This window comes from Bombus terrestris, chromosome 3 (assembly GCF_910591885.1).
Source record: "Bombus terrestris chromosome 3, iyBomTerr1.2, whole genome shotgun sequence".
Taxonomy (NCBI): Eukaryota; Metazoa; Arthropoda; class Insecta; order Hymenoptera; family Apidae; genus Bombus; species Bombus terrestris.
The window spans coordinates 425001-450515 of record NC_063271.1 but is presented as its reverse complement, the minus strand read 5'-3'; the positions used below and the strand labels follow the sequence as shown (position 1 = coordinate 450515).

The following is a 25515-nucleotide window of genomic DNA, read 5'->3' as shown; positions in this document are numbered from 1 at the left end:
CGTCTCTAACCGTAAACAATGAGTCGCGAGATCTTCTTAGCGTTTCTAAGGTTTTGCAATTAACGATATAACATTCTCCTATTTTCTGCGTTAATTTGTAAATTGTAATTCATAAAACTAAACTGTACGCAGTATGTTCACTATATATATATATATATATATATAAGGTGTAAGTAAAAGTTTCTCTGTCTTTTCGATAACTATCTCGTTCTGCAAGTCGAAATCCTTTAATCGCCGAATAATCGCGTGCAACGACTTAACGGGACCTTTTACCACGTGCGAAACAATCGGGCAACTTTCACGCCTTCTTTTGCTCTTTTCTTCCTGAAGAAGGAGCGACATGATAAGAAGATGAAAGTTGGCCTTCACTCTGCGCTTCTAAATATATATGCGTCTATATATTTGAGGTTGTTCCAATTGCGAGTAGAACGTGTTACTGGTCTAGAATTATCAAATCTGTTCAAGTAACGGTATGTAGATTTTTTGTTTTTGCAATTACTATAAACTTACGAGTGCTTTATTAGATTTGATCTCAATCGTATTCGTTTATTTCTAACACGTTTACAGATACATAGGGCTATTTATAAATTGTTTAAAGCTGTTTCTGGATATACTTGACATTTTATAATAGAAAATTCGATAACAAATATCACTGTAAAGGATATTCGATAGATTTGTTTCGCAAGAAGATTCGAGAGAAACGCGGAAATCAAAATTCGGTCCGCTTAAAATTAGGCAACTAACAACGACTATCTCGTGTTCCAAGCGTTCTCCGATCTCGTGATACGATCGATACGGTGCGATCCCTGTGTTGCTATTTTCACGGTCCGCTACCTAATTACCGTGGCCGGGACGCGGCGATCAGCCGCGTAGCACACACCCTGTTCACGATCCCGTGTTGCGGTATATCAGCGTCGACCATGACTCACGTGTCCGCCAACGGAACCATCCCGTTCCGGGTCCGATTCCAGAGTTAGACGGTTAACTTAATTACCAATCGGTACGTATTACGTATATACGTACGACATGGAGAAGAAACGATGGCATCTAGCGATCGATCGATCGATCGATCGATCGAGAGAGAGAGAGAGAGAGAGGTAAGAGGTAAGAAAGGATAGAAGAGATACGTCTGTGCACGTAGATAGGCGCAGCGAGAGGAATCGACCAAGGTAGGTCGTACTCGGGTGTGTTCATGTCCGATGCGACCTTCGGCCTCTCTTACGAAGCTGGTGCTGTTACCGAGGCCGGACTGGTGGATCGTTGGTACCGCTATCCATTGCTCCCTCTGCTACAGACTGTACTGCGATAAAATGGCATTGCTACCCTACATACCACCACGTACGGCTACGAACCGCCACGATCAAAAACATCAAACACTCTAGAAATCAACGTCCTTTCATCTCCATTTAAAAATGGAATTTCAGACCGAACCGATTCTCCAATCCTCTTACAATATACGTAGCTACGATAAAAATTCATTTAACGACAGCTTTGTTTTAATTTCGTCTCATATACTCGAAATAGTTTGATTCAGCGTCGATCGACTCGAACTGTCGCAAACTTGGTCCGCCTCGGAATAGATTTGCATTATCTGTATAGATACCGCGTTCGCAGAAATTTCCACAAAGCCTATAGCAATCCCGTGCAACGTTCCACTTGTCCGGAACCTGTTTCACCGGAAGATATCTCAATTCGTCGCGAAGCTGACCTATACGCGTTCCTCGTTCAACGTCTCGTCGTTCGCATCGACGTTGCATTGTCATCTCATTGTCAGCCTGACAATAAATAAATAAAAATTAAAAATTAAAAATTAAAAATTATATTTTGGAAGACGCGTCAGGCATTAAGAACGGAAAGCCGTTGAACGTGATAAATCTACGTGATAAATTACACGATAAATTACGCCAGTTACACCTGAAAAACTTTCCAAACATATATCGGATTTTCTTTCTCTCTCGCATTGCCCTTTTAAATCACTCGACTCTTCGAGTACGTTCGATCGTCTCATATTCCGTCTCTCTGAATCAGAGTTACCATCGAAGCTCCTGTTTCAAACAGCCTGTTAGGATACAGCCAATTCTGTTAACCATGCGACTCCGTAGTGGCGAACGAACGAGCAGATTCCGCTCATTTACCGTGCGGCGAGTTGCACGAATTTATGTGGCACGCACGTTGCATCGATCGGTCGCCAACAACCACGCCAATAAACATCTTTATCGGCCCGTCCATCTGACTTGCTCCTCGTTTGCGACGACATTCTTTCCACCATCGGACAGCCGCCGTTTCTAATCGGCGATTAGCAGCACGCTGCCACTAGGTGCACCGCGAGTTACCCATCCTCTACTCTACTCTTCTTTTCTCTTCTCTTCTCTTCTCTTTTCTTCTCTTTTATCCGACTTGGTGGCGGGGGATAACGTATCGAAAGCTCCATGATGTGTTTTCCGCTCCACGGGCTTTGTAATTTTCTAATCGCCATGGACTTTGATATAACTTGAAGAGCAAGGTTATCGTAGTACCACGAGCATCAAAATTCGCTTGAAATTGGCATAGGTGGAAGTTCGAAGAAGGCGGTAATTCGAGTAGAAGCATTTTTCGTGATGTAGCTGCACCCAGCAGTGCAACTACAGCAGTAATCTCGAAAATATCGAATATTTGAAATTTCTCGATGCGATATTTCAATCGTTGAATCGCGTTAAAATTTTTCTGTCTTACGTCTGACAAGATAAGTTGACAGACGTTTCCATCTAGAATGTTTTTCAAAGTATTAAAATGATAACCCTAGACGCTGTATCTTTATAACGATATTTTACGATAAAGATTATGAAGATAGCAAGTAGTTTTCTGCCATCGAAAATGCAACAGTTTTGCTCGGAATAATCGTTAGCAAAGGGAGAATAAATTATTGTTAGAAAGAAGCGCTTCGACGCGATTCGCTTTATGCGCAAAACTAACAATAGGGAACAAAGTTTACCAATGAATGGCACAATGCCTAGGCCTAGGCTAAATGCCAAGGACGGTTAAAGTTTCTCCTTCGTTTCACACAGCTTCCTGTACGCGATGTAATGTCGTGTTGCCTTCCGAAGTGGGAAGGTTGATTCTTACGCGAACAAGCTTTGCTCGAACTTGCAACAATCTCGTCAAGTCTCGAAATATCCATTAAATATAAGGACCTGTCACGCATTTCAACCTCGGATCTTTCATTATTTTTTCAAATTCGTCGAAACGCTAAATTTCACTCGGTTCGTACCACGTTCTGTCCATTTTTCAAAAATCCTTTAGTCATCTTATCTTTGTTAAAAATTATTTAACGATATTATCGAGACTATCCTTTATCATTGTAAAGATGAACTGCAAAGATTTCAGAATCGCATAGAATCGAGCGATTCTCCGCTCGCACGTTGCATCCATCTCCAAGTCCATACGTCAAACCTGTTCTTCCCTCGACTAACGTAACTTACATAAGTCATTAACATCACGTTGACCCGAAGATGCACGCCCAGTACAGCAATCATAGCAGCCGATATAGGCGTCATTCTCGTTCCGTCAAGTTCACCACGACTCATGTTATTCGCGAAACGATATACGAAAGAAACTCTATCGTATAATAGATTCGGTACAATGTTTTACTTTTTTCCAGTATATGTATACGCGTTAATTTACATTAATACAGCATTAATATCGTAAAACTATTCAGTCTAATAGCAACTTTTGTTGTCGCTGCAAATTAAATTATGGAATTTTAAGTTGTAGAATCTTATTCTTCGTTTCTTTGAAATATATTAATAAGCGGAACGATAAAGTGCTATCGTTTACAAAGATAATGGCAAACGTTGCAGCCTTAACGTGGTGAAATTTTTGAAAATTTTATTCTTTAAAGCTTTAGTTTTGAAACGTATAGTCGAGGTTGGTTTCAAAATCGATCGGTTCCATAACGATCGAATCATCGTCTAATCAAATTAACTGTACGTATTATTTATCGGGTCATGAACAGACATAAACTATCGAAAATAGCGACCTGAATAAATTAGAAACGAGCGATAAAAAGGTAATGACGATGACCACGAAAAAAGAAAGCTAAGCGCTTCTAGTATCCTTATAATTAAATCGCGATCAATGGAATCAATGGAATGCGTTGGAACGAAACAATCGTGTTCCGTATTCGAATCGAAGGTCTCGCTTTTGCTACTTTTGGCGAACGACAAAAGTCGGTACGATACGGTCATCGAAATTATCGAGATCACCAGACACGCACGCTCCCTTTATCCCATTTAAAGCGTGAAACGGAACTTTACTTTTTCTTTCGTTCTTCCATTCACCTTGCACCGTGACGATTTTTACGATAAAAAATATTATAATTGGAAAACATACGTTTTCGTAATCCACGGAATAATTAGAAAGCAAGGTTAGCTTCTTTATCGTTAAACCGGTTGCTAATTTTGTAGTTTCAACTGGACGATGTAATAGTTGGTAGAGTGAGCCACGGTTGTTGCCATATCATGTTGCGAATCGAATTATATCCGCGCCTTTTAATCGCGCTACTTTGTATCTCGTTTAAACAGAGTTTAAATTTCGTTGATCGAACGACGTTGTGCGTTGTTGGCCGTGCACGTTTCGGCGGCTCGATCGTGATGCAAAGGATAGCGTCAGAACTGGAACTGTGGGGCTAGTACATCACCTTTTGCCCCCGATTTGACTTGATAATCGAGAGATGGACCGAATGAACGCGTCTCGTCGGCCAATTATACGCATCTACCTACACGGACAGACCAGAATCCTCATCTCGCGCGCGCGCGCGCGCACACACACACGGACCAGCCATGGCTGCTTTAAATTTGACACGCACACACACACACACACACACACACAACACTGCGTTCTCTAAGGATTAATTGGTTCAAGCTGTTGGTAGTATCGGAGATGTAATTGTAGTTGTAATTAAATAAGTTCCATACATATTGAACGTTAACAAGCAAAGTGTGCTTTACGAAGGACCAGTACACGAATCAGAGACATATTGAGAAAGACATTAAGAAATATTCTTTATCGCAGTGCCGTTAAATACTTGGATTCGCTGAAACTTTGTCAGATCGTAGAAGAGACAATAGCGACGAGAAAAGTGTTGGACAAACCTTTGAGATCGTTTCTCACGACAGCGTTAAAAAGGATGAAACGTGTAAATTTACTGGGGAAAGAAACGATAAATGATCAACGATTAATATTCAAGACCGTCGCTAGGATCGTTCCGTTTATCTTCGAAGAAAAGCTAAACTAAATAAACGAACGCTATCGTCAATTTGAAAATGCTGTACGATAAAATTGCCATCGCCTGATAATATGGCTGCTGACGATGTAGCTGCGACAAACGATCAACGAACGAAGCTGGCCTAACGGCGGTACAACTGGCAACGAAATCGACGTGACAAGAATGATTCGTGCTTGTTTACTGGATAGCAGTCGATTATGATCAGACCATATTGAATTACATGCAGCGTCGATTAAACTATCCTTTCTTCTTACTTCTTTTCTTCATAGTCGTTTTGTCTATCTTCTTCTTCGTTGACGATTCGCGACTCATTCTGCCTGCGTTTCTCGAGCGCGTTCGTCAATTCGATTCATCATTTTTAGGCTACCTTGGAGGCCAATATTCCTCAATATACGCCTTATTTGGCCCTCTTCGTATCAAGTTTATCTATATTTTACATAATGAAAAATATTTGGAAAATATTATAAAAGAACACCGAGTACTACCTATTACCTATTACCTATTATCACAAAGTATCGAGAAATACGTTCGCTTGTGTCGGCAACTACAGCGGTTTTTTATATCGTTACGTATACAGAGTAAGGGAACGATAGTAGGAAACTATAATAGTTGGGTGGATAATAGACTGGTTGGATTAATTAGAGCGCAGTGTCGGAAAATTTGGGACCGTTTTCACGGTTAAACGAATCGTGCAACGATGGAACATGAAAAACTGTGTACCATTAGATCAGATGATGCCCGAGAGAAAACACGAGAGAAAACGCGAGAGAAAATACGATCGCGCCATGTACGGGGTAATTGCTGCTGCATATTTTGTAACCCGATTGTTGTGCGTTGCACGTGGCTCCCGCCAACGACTTAAAATAATATCTCCAGCTATTTATAAAACCGTAGCTGGCATTATCTTGGATCTCGTGGCGGTGCAATTACGAGGGGACCAACCGGTCCGCTTTGGAGCCAGTATAATAAATTAATAGCCTCGATGTAGACCGATTAATTCAAGCTGTTTCATCGCGAACTGTGTGTAAACGTTGCGTTTCTGAAAGCTGGAAAAATGACGCGGGATAACTGGAAAAAAGAGATTTTTTGTCTGCTTTTGATCGCTGCTCTGCCGTCCAATCGAAACGGATAAACGTGGAATCGAAGTGTTTCTGGTGAATTCGTGTTTCGTGTTATCGAAAATTAAACATTAAAATGAATATCCCGAACCTAATCCGAACTCGTTGAGCGGCAATCAGTAGCGAATGAGAATGAAGATTCGGTCGGAGAGCAGTTGACGAGCTTATAGTCGGATGAGAATCAGACTCGTTACAGATTTCTCTTGCCATAGAGGAGACTACGATCAAAGTACCGTGTATCGTGATTAGATCGTTGAACGAAGGGGAGGTCAGTCATCGAGGAAAGATCGCATAACATACGTTCGTACTTTCTCGTTGAGTCTCTTAAGATAATGAATCAGAATTCCGCCTACTTAGTTTCGTAACGGGAACGTTAAACGTTAGACGTTTCTAGCGTAGAACGCTTGCTAGAAAAATCATTTACGATATAAATAGGTACGTATTATCGAGATCGTTCGTAAGGAATAGTCGATTCGCTTCATTCGTCGATTGCGCTCAATTACAGCGACGAAGGCGCAAACACAAATACTACGTATCGTTCGTTTCAGTCAACAGTGTAGAAATCGTGTCAAAATAATTGTCCATTATTCGTAAGTTATTGGTAAGCAACGAATTCGTAAGGGAACAGTTGCGTCCACGTCATTAAGCCGGGACAGTGAGCAAGGGATCGGGGCTCGATCAGCGTTGGAACATGGTCGGCCACGCGCGGTCAATCGGGATCGCAGATGGCCGAGCTGTGCGCCGTGCAGCCACAGAGAAAAGATGCACCGTTATCCTGGCTCCTAGAAGAAGGAGCAAAAGGTCTGTAAGTGTGGCGCGGCGTGCCTCGAGCCTTCTATAGAGGTTACGAAGCGCACTCGCAATGCACTCTGCTGCATCCATGCGCGCGATATCGTTGACCACACCCACCTTCTCTCGCACTCCGTCTCAGAACGGTGAGAGGAACGCCGGCAGAAGGACAGCTAGAGGAGAGAGAAACAGCTCGAGTTCTCAGGTATCGTGGCATCGATCGTGTGCATTTGCATCCACGATCCACGGTTGCTCCACTTGCCCGCGAAACACCCGTCTGCATGGGGGAGAAAAATGTGACTCGAGCCGCACGATGCGGTTTCGTCTCGTTTTCGCGTTCTTTCATTTCTACCATTTCTCGTTTGTTTCATCGCGCGGCGTACTTGCCCGTTTCCCCCCTCCATGCATTTTTATCATATATACATATTTATTTATTTATTTATTTACTTATAATATGTTTGTAAATGCAGATTTCACTGCTCGAAAGCATCGCCGTTCCGCTACGTGCCAATACATACTCCTATTTCTATCGATTCCTCTATCGATTCTCGATATCCAAGCCTTGCAAATTGCTTTGCTTGCAAATTATATTCGCCACTGTCTATCTTTTATCTATCATCGCCTATACCATGTGTTAGAAATCTAATCGCGCGAGATATTCTTTGCTCCACAGAGATGCAGCAAGATTGGAAACTGCGAGTTGCGTGAAAGTGAAGAGAGAGAGAGAGAGGTTCGCGAACAGGAGGACAATGTGGCGAGGATACGAATCGAATTCTGTTAATATGGAACGCAATTACTATGTTTTGCAATTCATTTTCTTACAATATATCTTATAATTATAATCAGGGTGCAAAGTCGTCGTTACTTTGACGTTTCGTCGATTTGCAAATCGTAGAACGCACTTTTCGCCAGTTAGATAGAACAGCGGCGAACTCGCGGAGATTGCTCTGCAGGAAACGCCGTTAGGCCGTTTAGCATTTTCCAATGGCCAACGATTAATGGTAAAAGAAATGAAAGGACGAGGACGCATAGATCTCGCGATACAATCGTATAGATTTACGCGTGTTATCGTAAATCGTGGTGAGAAAAACACGCCCATCCTTCCTCGTCGTGAAAGGATAAGGTGTGTATCCTAGCCGGAACGTTGGATCGGATAGGAACGTCGATCCTCTGGTATCCTTGTTTCGTCTGTCTTCGTTTATTACGTTATTACGTTTATAAGCGTCGTTTATGACGTTAACGATCAACGAGTCGTTTCTAACCACCTCGAAACTGTTTCGTTCTCGCTAGTAGACCGTACGAAAGGCGTTCTATATATGAAACGGCGACGAAACACGCAATCGCGTTTTCTTTCTGCTCGATGTGTGAAACGTGCGCGTCGAAATGCTAGAGCCGTGGTAAAGTTTATCCTTCGCTTGCAAAACAACTATTTACGGTCGACTATTGGCGAGAAAGTTCCGGCGATTCGCGCGAAATGCATATGTAGATAACGTCGGTCGCGATTCCTATCCGTTTAACTTTCTAAAACGAAGGATGACGACGAAGGCAAACCATGTATATAACAAAAGCCTTGTATTTTTCTTCTCTGTTCCTTCTCTTATTCACACTTTCAGAGTTGAACATTTCAGAGATTCTCTTATTAGTTTCTCTTTCGTTGGTTCACCTCGCTTTTCGACGAGCTCGCCTCCCGTAACTTAGCCTAGAACGCCAAGTATTACGAATCTCGCAATACAAATGTACGCGTGTTACATATTTGTTTATCGGACCGCGTTCGAAATTCCGTTGGTGATAAAGAAATTCGCTGACATTCTCACGCCCGTGCTTTTAGATTCTCCGTTCTAGATCGTTGCGTAACATCGTGTTGTATTAGTCGTCAAAGACAGAGCAACTCCAACCAGTGAATGGCGGAAAACGTATACACTTTCAGCCTCTCCTAGCTCTCCAATTCAAACTCGCTGTTTCGTACTTGAACTTTGGCGATCTCGCATTGAACTCTGCAGTTTTTGTAAATTTATTTCGCGAAATTATTTATCGACAAACAAACAAACACATTGAAACGTCGATTTCGCGTCGATAGCGTGTCGATTGATATTTATCGATTTTCTATTACACGCTAGAAATTTATATACGCAGAAGGAATATAAATTATTGGCAGATTGTTGAGAAATAGAATCGGAACGATCGTAGATAAAGCATGTAGCCCGTGAGAAATTAGTATTATATAAAACGTCGCGAGTATAAGCGATGACAATTAAGCAATTGTCTGGAGATAAAAAAAAGGTGGCAGGCAAAAGTATAGTCGCTTATAGAACGATCGGATGAATTAGCATCGCGGTAAAACGAAAAGAAAAATTTCCATTCATCTTCTGCGCTCTAGAAATTTGTATAGAGTGACTAGCGACAATCGGAAAGGTCGCAACCTCCCACGACCACCAGCTCATTCCAGAATTCGTCGAGATTGCTCGTGAGATCGCACTCTCAAACTTTTCCCACTGTCTGCTGCGCACTCTTTTCCGCGATACAGCTAAATATTTCCTATGCGCTCGCGACGCCTTCTTATTTCGTGGCTCAGCGCGATTCGTGCGGCCGCGAGCGTGACTCCCTGTTTATCGAAACGAAGCGGGCATTTCGTCGGGATCCCCGGCGACTCCGCGTCCAATACGCCATAGATATATTATCGATAAGTCGACGGCATTCGCGCGTGGGAGATGGCCGCGGTGCGGGTAACACACGCGGGTCTGCCACGCCCCGAACAATTACCAAGAAGTCGAGGCGGTAAATCAGTCGCCAGACTATGAAACTATGAGACCGGGACGCGTATTATCCCAGGAAAGCCGATTCCTCGTGGAAATAAATCCTCCATTTACTCGGATGCCGCGCCGCGTGTTCGATCGCTTCCACGCGATTCTTTCCTATTAGTCGGTTGCCCTTTTCCAAATTTCCCAAGTGATAAATGATGGACAACGCGATTTATCCATCTTGCGTAAAATTTATTTGGAAACAGACGAAACGATTTATTTCGCTTTCGATGACAATTTCCAACGTAGATTTATGACAGCAGGTTTACAAGGAATCATCGGGTTCGACCGAATCTTCGAACACGACTATCGATGCGAGAAAATAGATAGAAATCTTTCTTTTTAATATTTAAAATTCCTTTATCACGCGTTTCGAAACATTTTTCTACCGAAAAACGAAGCTAGAAATATGAAATTGTACGTGTCGATAATTTCTTTGCCAAATAAACAGTAACAACTCATTGGGGATCGTATACGATCGAAAAACTGCATCTCGTAAAAACACGCTAACTTAAAAATTCGGTCGCTGAAAAACTATTCAATCGGTTAATGCGAACGACTAAAAGGCGAACGACTCGGAGAGAAGCGAACTCGTGCAGCTTCCCAGGACCGACAAGATGGTGGTGGGCGCGAGCAGCCAGCTGAGATAGCGTATCAGGAGCCGGCGACGGTGAAAAACGCCTGAGCACCGTGCACCGCGCGTTGCGCACCGAGCACCGAGCACCGAGCACCGAGCACCGAGCACCGAGCATCGAGCATCGAGCATCGAGCATCGAACACTCGAGCAGTGACGGTGTTGTGACCTGGGTGTGGCGCGGCCGCCGCGACTCGCGGAGATCTCTCGCATATGTGTAACCGTTGGAACGGCCCGCGAGAACGCTCTCCTCTCCCCTTCGTGTGTCCGGGAGTGTGGAGTGTGGAACCGGGCGAAAGCATAGGCTATGCCCCTTATATCCATGAGAAATACGGATAGACGTTGTGCAATCACCTTGTATGCCTGTGCTTTCTTTTTTCTCAGCCGAAACGTTTCGGTGAACTGTACGCGCGCGCGCGCGTGTGTGTATATTACGCGCACGATTAATACACGGTACTATTTCCAACGGGTAAACGCGTACGCGAAGCCAAACGGGATATTACGAGCGGTAATTAAAACCGTTCCGTCGGAGACGCTCGATCCAACGCCGATTCTATTCTTTTACGCCTCTGATCGATCGTTGCTCTTATTTACCAGAGAGATCGCGTGAACATCGTGTGTCGCATTGGTTTTCGTTTCGGAAGGCATCCTCGTTTGCATCTTCCTCGGTTTTCAAGAAAATAGATCTGCAAAGGTTTCTGAGTGGCCAGTAAAATCTAAAAATCATTCTTTTCTACCTGCTTATCGATTCCTTCGTTACTTCCAAGCTTTCTTACTTTGCTCACTCGTCCATTTGTCTCTCTTTCTTTTCATACTCTCCTCAAAGTCAATAAACCCTCGATAAGAAGACGCCTTCCGATTTTCTCGTTCATCGTAGTCGGTTTCTTCTTTCTTTGGATCTTTGGTGGAAAAAGCTCGGTCTTCTCGTTTCTTTCGACCGTTGGACGTTCGTGATAGCCGGCTCGTCGGCTTCCTGGCGAGAAACGGCACATTTTTAACGAATATTACGCACGATCCTCGCACGATACATATACGTACGAAGAAAGGTTCGGATACGATGCGTCGCGTCCTTTCGCTAATTCGATACTCCATGCTGATCATCGCGCCTTTTTCCTATTTTCCGCTTTCTTTTCTTAATTTTTTCTCCGTCTTAGCTTTTTACGCACTGGTAAATTGCAAATTGTCTCGAATTTCGTTCATAATTACCCGCAAATCGAACGGGCAAAATCGACTATATCGTTTGCGCAACAATGGTAAATTGTGAAATTGCAGACTTAAATTAATTACGCCGTTGCGTAGTGGGTGTCGCGCAACAGCGCGTAATGTAACATTGTAAATTGATTTTTCAAACGATGTGGCTGACATGCCTGGCGTCCCTCGCCACTCGAATCAACTAGTCACCACGGATACGTTCGAAGATTTTTTCCGTTCAATCTTCATTTCGAAATATAATACAAGATCAGACAAATTGAAAATGCTGTTCGACCCGACGTATCCGTCGTGTATCAATCGCCGTAAAAATTTTGCAAGCTGCACGCATTATGAAACGAACGTTTACGTTACACGTTTTGCAAAAGTTTTTTTACGCGCAGTCCACGTATTCCGACCACCGTTGAAATATTCATGTCGATCGTAGCGAACGTAGTTGTGGATTCGTTCGTTTTCCCGATGGGTGCAACTGGTCGGCAACGCGTGATATCTTATGGTTCGAGTTTAAGGTCGATTACGCGGCAGGAAAAAGCAGGTTCGCGACAAGTTTCGCGAGTAATTCGTGCGTGTTTCGCGAGTTTCGCGATTTGCGTGACAACAGCGATCGACCGATGCCGACTGTCGGAGAACTTTTGCCTCGAAATAATGCAAACGTTGTTCCGTTCGTTGAAACGTCTTTTCGACTAAAGGTCGATCGTTAGCGACTCGTACGAGGAACGCGCGTCTCTCGCGGCTCGCGGCCAGCGCGAACCGGAAAAACCACGATTCAGAGAGGGCAGTTTTCTTCGGCCGCGTCCTTTCCCGTCACGCAACTGGGTTGGCCAATTACCAGCGATTAATCGAGTCGGCCGGCGGAAAAAAACGCGAGCTAAGGAGAACCCGTCTTTGATGGCGAACCTCCGTCTTGGGAATCGCGAGATAGTTTCGCGGGTTTCGTTTTACGTCGACTAGTTCTCCACCTTATTCAGAGTTTCAGGAAGTTTAAAGACGCGGTACGCAGAACCGATAAGAAACAAATATAATTAATCATTTTCATCGGCTACGTAATATCGAGCAGTAACGACGATAGACGTCTGTCCTAGTTTATATTTCTTCCATTTTTTTCGCCTGATATTCCGAAACTTTGGAAATTAGTATGTAAAATCTGTCGTATTATAAACCGTTCAAATCGTTGCATCTCGATATCTCCATAACCGAACCACAAAACGACCTAATAAATATATCTCGTCGATTCCGAATTCGTCTTACGAACGCGACCACCGCCATTCCGACCATCGACCATTATCCACGAATAAATTGTCCGCAAAGTGGAATCTCCTTGGGCAAGCTGCAGGACGCTTCTCGCCATCGTCCATAATCGTTTTCGCTAGGAATCGGCAGTGATCGTTGATCAGAGAGAAGCGCGCCGTTCCGTTCTAAGAAAAGCATTTCGTATCCTATAGCGTCGCGTCGCCAGGCGTCGCAGCCAATCAACAGCGAGAACTCAACGGAGAATTTCAACCACGTTGGCAGAAACGCAATCAGCTTTACGAGCGCGTCGGGTTTCCGGATTTTTTCTATCCCTTCCGGCGAATCATACTTGATTCCGCCCCGCCTTCTCCTATCCACCAATTTACAGTTATCCGTGAGATGTACGAGTCAGGGTGGGGTACTTCTCTTCTCCTCCTTCTTCCTCTTCTTCTGCGAGTCCGACGCTCTTTCCGATTCCTGCAGATTTTTCTTCGAAGGCGAAGAAAAAAAGAAGCGAAAGGAAAGGCGCGGTTCGAAGAGACGTCCGAATCGTCGGATTTTCGTCGTCGATCTCTTGCGTGAAATTAGCTGCTTATACGACCGTTAGCTCGGCCTCGGCCAACGTCGGTCGTATCAGCGTGTCTAGATCCCACGTGTACATACGATGCGAGCTTGCGTCAGAATAAAAGAAACAGAGATTCTTAGAGAAAATGTCGGAGAGGATTTACGGTTAACTTTGCCGGATATACGACAGACTGGAGGGCGTGTTTTCATAGAAAAAGAGGTACGGGTAATGCCGTCATTTTCCTCTGCGATACTCTACGTGTGGTACATCCGTGTAGGCGTCGGCGTCGCGTTCCGATGCGCCAGGCATTAGGCAAATAGCAAATGAAGAACTTGCTTTCCACCGTTTCTTCTACAGTTATTCCGCAAAATTTCTTGGATATGTACGAACGAAAAAGGAATTCCAAAACAATTACCACAGCACCACCATCCGAGATTGCGATTCGAAGGAAAATTTATTACAACACGTTTCGTTCGCTTAACCTTAACCAAGTCTTCCGACGAGTTATCCTCGTGCATCTTCTTCTCTCATTCCCTTGACGAGATATCCGATGAGATCTTCTTTTCATTCGATTCGATGAATAACAATTCACCTGCCCTGCGACTCGTCGTTACGTCGCATCGCCTGCATTAACGTCATTGCCGAGGACGATCGAAGCGGACAGCTCTCCTCTCTCTCTCTCTCTCGTCCAAGTAGCTGAGAGACTGGTGCAGTCGCGACCGTTAATCGCGAAAATCATCTGGCCTCTCGCAGGTGCTCGCCGTCTATCGCTTCTTTTCTTCCGTGCAGCTCAACCTTTGACCCTAAGATGCTTGCCAGGCCAGCCACTTTGATCACTCGAAACTCGAAACTCGAAACACTCGTCTCATTATATCGTCCCACCGTCGTTGCGGTTGCCTTCGTTGGCAGAGACTTGGTTTCTGCTCGAATTACGTTGATCGAGAATTCGAGAGACAAGAGGGAAACGCGACCAGCAACACACCGCTCGATCGTTTCAGAAAACAAACCTTCGTACACGTTCCGTTGTAAGTAATAGAAATGGCTTGAGCGACTACTCGCCGAAATTTCTTTTTTTATTCGACGCGCGACGATAAAAATACTAAAATGATGGATTTTTCGTCTATGAAAGTATGTCTCTTTGCCGAAATAATTCAGGCCTAACCTCGATTTTCTCTCCATAAAATAACGTCAAGTTCTGCGATGTTAAATTGCCGCAGCGTCCGAAACAAAATTCCCGCATCTTTCCTATCGACTTGCCTTTATTTCCTCTCAAACGTTATTTATCCCTTATATGTAGTTATATAAAATCTTCGGAGGAACATTTTCTGCTTGTATGGTACGTCGATCTTGGAGAAACGCGAGAAATTCTTGCGAATTTTCGCAAACGAGGTTGGTTGGGACCGAGAGAAGAATTTCTCTTTAACGCGTGGATTCCGTGACGCGGCCACTCTTCCATAATTAAACCAAACATGGATCAGGTTTGTTCTCGAGCCAAGCCATCGTCCAAGGGTTCGTCGCAAACCAGCCTTTCCAACGTTTCCACCATTTTGTTGATTATTCGCCGAAACTCGAACGTCCGAATGACTCTGCTCTTGCCGTCTGCTCTCGATATGAATCGACAAGAGGCGAGCACCTTCAAAGGATTCCGCGACCGCACGGTAATGCCAACGATGTGTTTTACGGGCGTCGTCAATCTCGCCAGTATCGCAGTGTGCAAGTACATATCTCGAGCAACAGCAAATTGCCTTATTTTCTCCTCTCTTTCTCTCTCTCTCTCTCTCTCTCTCTCTTTCTGCGAAAACACCAAATATAACAGTGTCGCTGATTTTTACGATATCAACTGTATCGTTTGAAAAATCGACTCTTAGCATACTCCCGTTACACATTTTAAAATCTAAGATACGATTACAAAATACGCGTAACGTAATAATCGTGGAAACGCGGTTACTTCAACGTTGTGCGATCCAGGCCATCGATGAGTTTTCGTCTCGTATCACGGATTGCCAATAACAATTTTTTTTTCAATGCACATTAACGTTATAACCATTAAGCCCATTAGCCGAATGCAAAGCGGCATCTTTGAAGCTGCTGTTTGTTAGCTTCCTCGATGCTCATAATCAACCGATTCATATTCAGCGTGACTCGGAACACGGTCTGCAAATACATACATACGTGCATGTACGTACGTAGGAAGCAGAGAAACGAAGCAACGCGCATTTAAATTAGAAAATCATCGATAACTCGTTGGAAAAGGATTCGCGAGCCATTTCGTAGGGGCATTCGATGGTGGTAAAAGGTAAAAGCGTTTCGCGTAGGACGCGAACACACGCTCGATGGGTGGTGGCGGCTGTTGTTGATTAATAACGTGCACGATGCACTTTGTTACCTCACGCATCGATTACGTCCCACGTGGAATTTCGCGCACCATCCAAGACGACTGTTGACGATATTACGCATAACGTATACGACATCGAGATCCAGTTGCACGAATCCTCTGTCACGTCGATGAACGCGCGACTAAAGCAATATGCACTCAGGTAACTAATAGGATCATGTAAAGGAACAAAATTGGCGATTCTTGTTGATTCGGCTTAAAATAGCAGTTTTCTCGCCATTGTTTTGGGAAACAAGTGGAAAATAACGAAAGCTTCGTTCATCGTATCATTAGATTATTCGTTGCATCGTATCGTTGGCTAATTTTCCTTTCTCGCTACGGTTCATAAAGCGAACATTTTATTTCTAGACAAGACCAAGTAAAATCTATCGCGTAGAAAAGTATCCGATCGATTGGCCGATAATGTTACAAGTGACGTTTCATTAAAAGTTCTTCCTCCCTCTAATTCTAAGCGAATCCGAAATCTAACCGAATAGGATAAAACGCTGAGCTCGCGTTCCATTATACGCTATTAAGACGGTATACTTTCGTGTCCGTAGGTTCGTATTCACGTTCGTTAAGCGTTCGTTAAGCGTTCGTTAAGCGTTCGTTAAGCGTTCGTTCGAAGCTAAACGTAAAAGCATATAGACACAGAAGGGCGAAAGAACGGAAGAAGAAAAGGAGGAAGAGAGATGAGAGGCGCTCTCGATGCTGAACGAAGCGATTGGAAGAGGATGGATCGTGGATAGTGGATCCGCGAACCGTGTGTTGGCTTTCGCATAGTTTATCAATGCGCGTAGGCTGGTTCGAGAACAGCGGCGCGGCACGGCGCGACGCGGCGAGGCAATAGATTACAATTATCCGAACACGCCTGGTTAAACGTGGGAGTTGCCAGCACGGACACGAACGACCGCGAACGGCGCGGATCCGATTCTCGCCTTCTCTGCTTCTCGCCAAAGCCAAATTACATTCGACCGATTCTATCAATTCATCGTTGTACGCCATTTTCCCTTTCCAGGCAGACGGACGAACGAACGAACGAACGAAGAAGCGAGCGATGGAAAATTGATGCGACGCGACCATATCGTGCTTCACATTCTTTCGTCGTTCCGCGCTTTTCACTTTTAACGGTTTGTTCTCTTCGAGTCTTTAAATTCTTGTCCCGTTACACATGGGCGCGAAAATCACAGAGAAAAGCCGATCGTATTAATAGCAACAAGTTCTTTAAAACAAGATTAAAACAAACAAACATAGTGCGATACGAGAATGCTCCAAGAAGAAAAATCAGTGCACGCTGCTTAATGATTCATGATGCGCGTAAATTCATTGCCTACTTGTATTAGTACTAAAGATTCGAGAGGAAACGACGAGGATATACCACCGTGTACAGCGTACGTGCGTTCACAGCTGAATTAGCCGCATCATTGTCCGAATGGAAAAATAGACAGAGAAATATTAATGCGAATACGATAAAAATCCGTGCGTCATCCGGTTGACGAACGGCAGCGACGTTTCCGCGAACAACCCATGGAATTTACAACGTCGTATTCGTATTCAAGGTGCTATAATCATATAGTCTTTTTCTTTATTTCCACAATACGAATATACATATGTATATACATACTTTACTTTACTTTGACGACACAAGATGATAAATTTACATCTAACTATGGATTAGACTTTTACGGCCATTCATCGGACAGTGGCAAATTTCTTTTTCATTCTTTCTTTTTTTTTTTTTTTTTTTTTTTTTTTTAATTTTGTTTTCCAATAAACTGAGAACGTTGCGTAGAACGTCGAGTAGCGCTTTCTCCTTTCTGGCATATATGGCGAAAATAGATTCGTTCGCAGCAGAGATTCCGATCAGTTTTGTCCGGCGCAGCATTTGCGCTCTGTTCGATCGAATCCTTGTAACGCGGAAGGCCAAGCATCTGGAACGATAACTTTCTCCCATTGAGAAGTCATCGCTAGTCAGCCGTATACGGCCAAAGAATTTCTCGATAGTCGCGCTTACCATTCGTTACTCGATTCTCTGGCTTATTCTTCTAAATGAATTCTGCGCCAATTAAACGGCCAGACCATTTGGATCGCATCTGAAATCAGCGGAAATTGTATTACGGTAGACGTCGTCAACTTTCTTTCTTCCTCTATACAGACTTATTTTGTAAAAGATATCGGACGATCATCGTAAGATTTTGCATTTTCCTGCTTGTATTTCAGCGTCGTCATATTTTTTCACCTGACGTTTCATCCCAGTCGGTTGGTTTAAATATTTTTATTCGTTTACGTTTGAACGCAAAAGAGTATATCTTCGATGCAGCAGCGTTAAAGCCAAGTTGACGTTAAAGCTGAAGAAAATCGAACGAGATGGCTGAGTCAGTTGTTATTCGTCAGTTGTTACTGTCGATAATTGACACGATTATCGACATCATCGGCGTTAGACAGCGTGTATAAGAAGGCGAGAGGAAAAAAGCGTAAAGAGTCGATCGATCATAGACGCAATTAGCGGTGGACGTTTATCTGGTTGATCCGGGTTCGGTGCCCCTTCTCCATTGCCGCGTCTAATCGAAGATGTATCGAAGGTAAAATCGAAAGGCTGATCCTGTCTGTCTTACGACTCGGTTCGCCTGCTCCACGATATCCGTAATTTCGCCAGTCGCGCTCCATACGAAAAAATCATTGCCGACTTCGTCGACGGATGTACACGTATATATATATATATATATATATATACGTATATATATATATATACGTATATATATACGTATATATATATATATATATATATATATATATATATATATATATATATATATATATACATCCACTGCATATTACTTCCAATTATACTCAAAGACGAAAGCGATAGGGTTATGCGAAAACACTCAAAGTACCGAACCTTTGAGAAATAATCAAACGACTTGTTAACGATTAATTACACCGCTAATTACAACTTACTCCACTCTCCTTATACTCTGACAATACGCTTCATAGCCGAAAAATTCGACAAAAGTTCGCATCTTATACGGAGGTATCGTATCTAATACCGGGAGAATAATTTCGTTTGCCGTTGTTTCAGGTTTCACTGGCACCCAGTGCGAGATCGACATCGACGAGTGCGCGGCAAAGCCATGCCTGAACAGAGGCGTCTGCACCGACCTGATCAATTCCTTTAAATGCAACTGTGCCAACGGATTTGCTGGTTCTCACTGTCAAATCAATATAGACGACTGCGCCTCGTCACCGTGCAAGAACGGCGGTATCTGTCAGGATTCTATAGCCAAGTACACGTGCGACTGCCCGCCAGGATTCACTGGAGCATCCTGCGAAACCAACATCAACGACTGCCAATCCAATCCTTGCCACAGCGGCACTTGCATCGATGGCGAGAACAGCTTCAGCTGCAATTGCTTCCCAGGATTCACCGGCAAACTGTGTCAGACGCAGATCGACGAGTGCGAGAGCAATCCCTGCCAATTCGGAGGAAGGTGCGAAGACCGTATTAATGGTTACCAATGTATTTGTAGACCTGGCACGTCTGGAACAAACTGCGAGGTGAACGTGAACGAATGTTATAGCAATCCATGTAGAAACGGAGCCAAGTGTATCGACGGGATCAATAGGTGAGCCCATGGTTCGTTAGTTATGGGGATCGTTTATCGGGTGTTGGCGGCTTACCGCAATCCAATCGATTTGAAACGCACGATTCTACCATGTTTTGCCCATTTTGATCGCAACTTTAATACAACATTGACAACTCTTGTTTCGACGATGCGTTAATTATTGCCTACTTTTAATTTCGATGGGCGATGATACACGTTTTACGGCGAATTATCGTTTAAACGTGTCGACGTTGCGCGTTTCGGAATTTTGTAGCGAAATAAACGGTGGACGGTAAGAGTTAATCGTATCCTCAGTGGGCACGGTATGTTTTCTTTCAGATACTCGTGCGAGTGCGAGCCGGGATTCACCGGTCAACACTGCGAAACGGATATCAACGAGTGCGCCAGCAATCCCTGCGCCAACGGCGGACGGTGCATAGATTTGATAAACGGCTTCCGGTGCGATTGTCCTCGCGGTTACTACGACGCTAGATGTTTAAGCGACGTGGACGAATGCGCCAGCAATCCTTGCGTGAACGGTGGCACTTGCGAGGACGGTGTCAACCAGTTTATCTGCCACTGTTTGCCCGGTTATGGAGGCAAAAGATGCGAAGCGGACATCGACGAATGCGGCTCGAATCCTTGTCAACACGGTGGCACTTGCAACGACCATCTCAATGGATACAGCTGCAAGTGCCTAGCTGGATACGCTGGTACTAATTGCGAGACAAATATCGACGATTGCGCGGACAATCCTTGCCAGAACGGCGGTTCTTGCATCGACCTCGTCAACGATTATAAATGCGTTTGCGAATTGCCGCACACCGGCAGGAACTGCGAGGACAAGCTAGATCCTTGTTCACCTAACAAGTACGAATTTCACTTCACTAAATTTTCCCACCTTCTCTTCTTCAAACGACGCGATAACCATTCTTTGCATAACGGACACCTCCTTGTCTAAAGGTAGCCGATTTTCATGAATTTCTCTCGGCAAAACTATCCTTTGAAATTGGAGTACGGTACGAAACCTTGATGAAACCTAATATGAAAAGAAAACGGCCAAACGCCAACATATTTCCCCAATCAACTATGTATATGGACGATTTTTCAAGAAATAACTGGTATAAAAGTGTAGAGTCGAACGACGAGTCCGATACGCGCGTATATTTGAAAAAAAAAAAAAATGTTTTATAATCTATTATCCTATTATCCTATTATCCTCTAATCGTTATAACGTACCACCTGTTATCTTTGCTTTCGAATCATAGATGTCTTCATGGCGCCAAGTGTTCACCATCCTCAAATTTCCTCGATTTCGCCTGTACTTGCACGGTCGGTTACACTGGCAGACTCTGCGACGAGGACGTCGACGAGTGTGTAATGACCTCTCCATGCAGAAACGGCGCTACTTGCAGAAACACCAATGGCTCGTACCAGTGCCTTTGTGCAAAGGGCTACGAAGGTCGGGATTGTATCATTAACACCGATGACTGCGCTTCCTGTAAGTATCAACCATTAACCTATATCATTACATAGGTTGTTATAGTATCACATATTTGTAATACTATATATAATATACAAGTATATATTTATAATACTATGTATATATTAATCGTCCAAGTACACGCCAATCTAAGCAACGTGAATTTATCATTTTCAGTTCCCTGTCAGAATGGTGGCACTTGTTTGGACGGTATCGGCGACTATACCTGTCTCTGCGTAGATGGTTTCAGTGGCAAACACTGCGAGATCGATGTAGACGAATGTTTGTCGCAACCATGCCAAAACGGTGCAATCTGCAAAGAATACGTAAACTCGTACACTTGTCAATGTCAACTCGGATTCTCCGGTATAAATTGTCAAACCAACGACGAAGATTGCACCGACAGTAGCTGCATGAATGGCGGTAAATGCATCGACGGCATCAACAACTATACCTGTGTCTGCAAACCCGGTTACACCGGTTCAAACTGCCAGTATCGTATCAACGAATGCGACAGTTTGCCCTGTCTGAATGGAGCCACCTGTCACGACCACGTTCAGTATTACACTTGCCACTGCCCTTACGGATACACCGGAGCCAGATGCGATCAGTACGTCGACTGGTGTGCGGATAATCCTTGCGAGAACCAGGCTACCTGCGTCCAGCACAAAAATAAGTACCAATGTAATTGTTCCCCTGGCTGGACCGGCAAAGTCTGCGACGTTGAGATGGTTTCTTGCAAAGACGCGGCTATAAGGAAAGGAGTGCCGGAGAAAAGCCTGTGTAATAACGGTACTTGCGAGGACATAGGTAATAGTCACCGTTGTCACTGCCTAGAAGGATACACAGGTTCTTATTGCCAAGAAGAAGTCAACGAGTGTGACTCTGCCCCGTGTCAAAACGGTGCCACTTGCAAGGATCTCGTTGGATCTTATCAATGTCAGTGTACGAAAGGTTTCCAAGGGCAGAATTGCGAGCTCAACGTGGACGATTGCAGGCCTAATCCTTGCCAGAACGGAGGCACGTGTCACGATCTGATCAGTAACTTCAGTTGTTCCTGTCCTCCTGGTACTTTGGGCTTCATATGCGAACTGAACGTGGACGACTGTGCCGTCGGCACGTGCCACAACAATGGTACCTGTACCGACAAAGTAGGCGGATTCGAATGCAAATGTCCTCCAGGCTTCGTGGGACCTAGATGCGAGGGTGATATCAACGAGTGCTTGTCCAATCCTTGTTCTTCGCCAGGGACTCAAGATTGTGTGCAATTAGTCAACAATTATCACTGCAACTGCAAACCTGGCTACATGGGACGCCATTGCGAGGTGAAAGTGAACTTCTGCGACAGCTCGCCGTGTCAAAATGGAGGCGTTTGCACCGCCAAGCAAGCTGGACACACTTGTCTCTGCCCTAGTGACTATTACGGAAACAATTGCGAATTCGCCGGCTCCTATTGCGACAGAGAGCCTTGCTTGAATGGCGGTACTTGCAGAGTGGCCGAAACGGACGTTGGATACAGATGTTATTGCCCCCCTGGAACGACCGGAACACACTGCGAGATAGACGCCAGAGACGAATGCGCCAGTAATCCGTGCCAACAATCCAATGCCGTTTGCAAAAATCTTCTTGGAGATTACGCCTGCGATTGCCCGCCCAAGTGGACCGGTAAGAACTGCGAAATTTACGATCCTAATTACGGAGGAGGTATCTTTGGCAGTCCGAGCTCAAACATCCCGAAAATCATGAACGCGTATGATCTTGATCTGGAATTGGAGAGAAAAAAATGTATCGAGAACAGATGCGAAGAGAAGTCTGGTAACCACCATTGTGACGAGGAATGTAACAGATACGCTTGCAACTTCGACGGAAATGACTGTTCCTTGGGTATTAATCCGTGGCGTAATTGCACTGCTCCTATCAACTGTTGGGACGTTTTCATGAACGACGTTTGCGACGAGGTTTGCAACAACGCCCAGTGTTTGTTCGATGGAAGGGACTGCGAAAGGAAATTGGCACCGTGCAAGTAAGTATTAAAATATCATTCAGATACGTGTACGCGTACATCTGTCTTATCCTAATAATAATATAACGATCTTGTTCGATCCCTTTTCTCGTTTCTACAGTCCTATCTATGACGCTTACTGTCGCAAACACTACGCCAACGGGCACTGCGATTATGGCTGCAACAACGAGGAATGTAATTGGGACGGTCTGGATTGTGACAGGGAACCGCCGTCATTGGCAGAAGGTGTGATTTCAGTAGTGGTAAGGATGGACATGCAGACATTCCGCTCCAACGTGGTCGCATTTCTCAGAGACATCGGTCACGAATTAAGAACCACTTTAAGAGTAAAGCAAGACGAACTCGGCAACGACATGATATATCCCTGGAAGAGAGAAAGAGACCCCGGTATGCGCACCAACTTCTTTGGTCGACCGACCACCATCTACACCAACACGCAAAGTGGTGTAATCGCCTATTTGGAGATCGACAACAGAAAATGTACCGTTACTCAAGGAGCAGTGTGTTTCCCATCAGCCAACGAAGCGGCCGAATATCTGGCAGCCACCGCGTCCAAACACTCCTTATCTCGCAACTTCCCGATCGAACAAGTCCGAGGGGTCGTGGGCCCACAGGGTCCAGAGTACCCGGACGCTCCAACCAACTACAAATACGTTTTCATCGGTATCGTGATCGTGGTACTTGGAGGATTATTGGTCGGTGTGCTGGTCACGGCGCAAAGGAAACGAGCGGTGGGTGTCACTTGGTTCCCAGAAGGTTTTTTACGCACCAACAGCGGAAGCGGACAGCGTCGTAGATCGAGAAGACGAGGTCCAGATGGTCAAGAAATGAGAAACTTGAACAAACAACCGTCGGTGAATTGCATGGATCTCGATGTAGGGAATGGACGAGCGCAACAATGGTCGGACGACGAGTCAGATTTACCACCTTCGAAGAGGATGAGAGCGATAGAACCTGGATACGCCAGCGATCACACAGCCATTACGGATTACGAGGAAACGGAGCCTCGAATGTGGACTCAGCAGCATTTGGACGCCGCGGAGATTCGTAGACCGGACGCCGGAGTTTTGACACCGCCTAGTCTCGAACATGGTCAAGACGTGGACGCCAGAGGACCCTGTGGAATGACACCATTGATGGTCGCTGCTGTACGAGGTGGAGGATTAGATACCGGGGAAGAGGAGGACGAGAGTGACGGAACGGCGGCCGTGATTGCCGATCTAGTTGCACAGGGCGCAGATTTGAACGCCACCACGGATAAGAGTGGCGAAACGTCTCTTCACTTGGCGGCAAGGTACGCCAGAGCTGACGCGGCCAAGAGGCTTCTCGATGCTGGCGCGGATGCCAACTCTCAGGACAATACCGGTAGAACGCCTCTTCATTCTGCCGTCGCTGCCGATGCGATGGGAGTCTTCCAAATACTGTTGAGGAACAGAGCAACGAATCTGAACGCACGTATGCACGATGGAACCACGCCACTGATTCTGGCCGCACGTCTCGCCACCGAGGGAATGGTGGAAGATCTCATTAACGCTGACGCCGATATCAACGCAGCCGACAACAGTGGCAAAACGGCGCTCCATTGGGCTGCAGCTGTTAACAACGTGGACGCTGTCAACATACTTCTGGTCCACGGCGCGAATAGGGACGCGCAAGACGACAAGGACGAAACGCCGTTGTTCCTTGCCGCCAGGGAGGGCAGCTTCGAAGCGTGCAAAGCGTTGCTCGATACTTTCGCCAATAGAGAGATAACCGATCACATGGATCGATTGCCGAGAGACGTGGCCAGCGAGAGATTACATCATGATATCGTTAGATTATTGGACGAGCATGTACCCAGGTCGCCACAGATGGTGAATGTGATACCAAACGGCCCTCTCATGGGTAAGATATATTCTTTCATCCTTAACCTCTTAGTTGTATCTTTGGTGTATTCGTTTCCGATGTATTTTTACGTATACAAATGCAACGTGATATTCAAATTGTCAATGATTCGATCCTGTGTCGTAGGCTCGCCAAATCATCCACAACTGATAACGCATCCCACAGTGATCGGCTCCGCTCCGAAACAAGCCAAATCGAAGAAGCGGCCGAAAGCTGGTACCACGGGGAATCCAAACAGTCCGGAATCGGAGGGCGGTGTAGTGGTGGTAAGGCGAAAACCATCGGTGAAGAAGCCACCGGCAAAACGCGGTGCCCAACCCCCAAACCAGGAGATTCCCCAGGGAGCTGAGGGAGCAGAGGGAAATTTACCGAGTCCTTACGACAGCGCAAGTTTGTACAGCAACGCGCTTCCGTTAGTGAGTCACACGGCCACGGCCAAGCAACCACCACCGTACGAAGACTGCATAAAAGGCCAGTCCATGCAGGGCCTTCAACAGTTGGGCCTCGACACGTTCACGACCAATTACGGGTTACCTAATTTTC

The 25515-nt window shown here is 45.0% G+C and overlaps 1 protein-coding gene across 2 annotated transcripts in view; it reads left to right on the top strand.

The window, feature by feature from the left end:
- The window catches only part of LOC100645932 (neurogenic locus Notch protein), a 179595-nt gene that overhangs the window by 152927 nt on the left and 1153 nt on the right, over positions 1-25515 (top strand). For both annotated transcript variants that reach the window (XM_048404311.1, XM_048404312.1), the window contains 6 exons: positions 19060-19603; positions 19922-20452; positions 20851-21083; positions 21243-23088; positions 23189-24972; positions 25099-25515. The exon at positions 25099-25515 is cut by the window's right edge and continues 1153 nt beyond it. In XM_048404311.1, coding sequence (XP_048260268.1) covers positions 19060-19603; positions 19922-20452; positions 20851-21083; positions 21243-23088; positions 23189-24972; positions 25099-25515 — 5355 coding nt within the window. The remainder of the gene's footprint in view (positions 1-19059; positions 19604-19921; positions 20453-20850; positions 21084-21242; positions 23089-23188; positions 24973-25098) is intronic.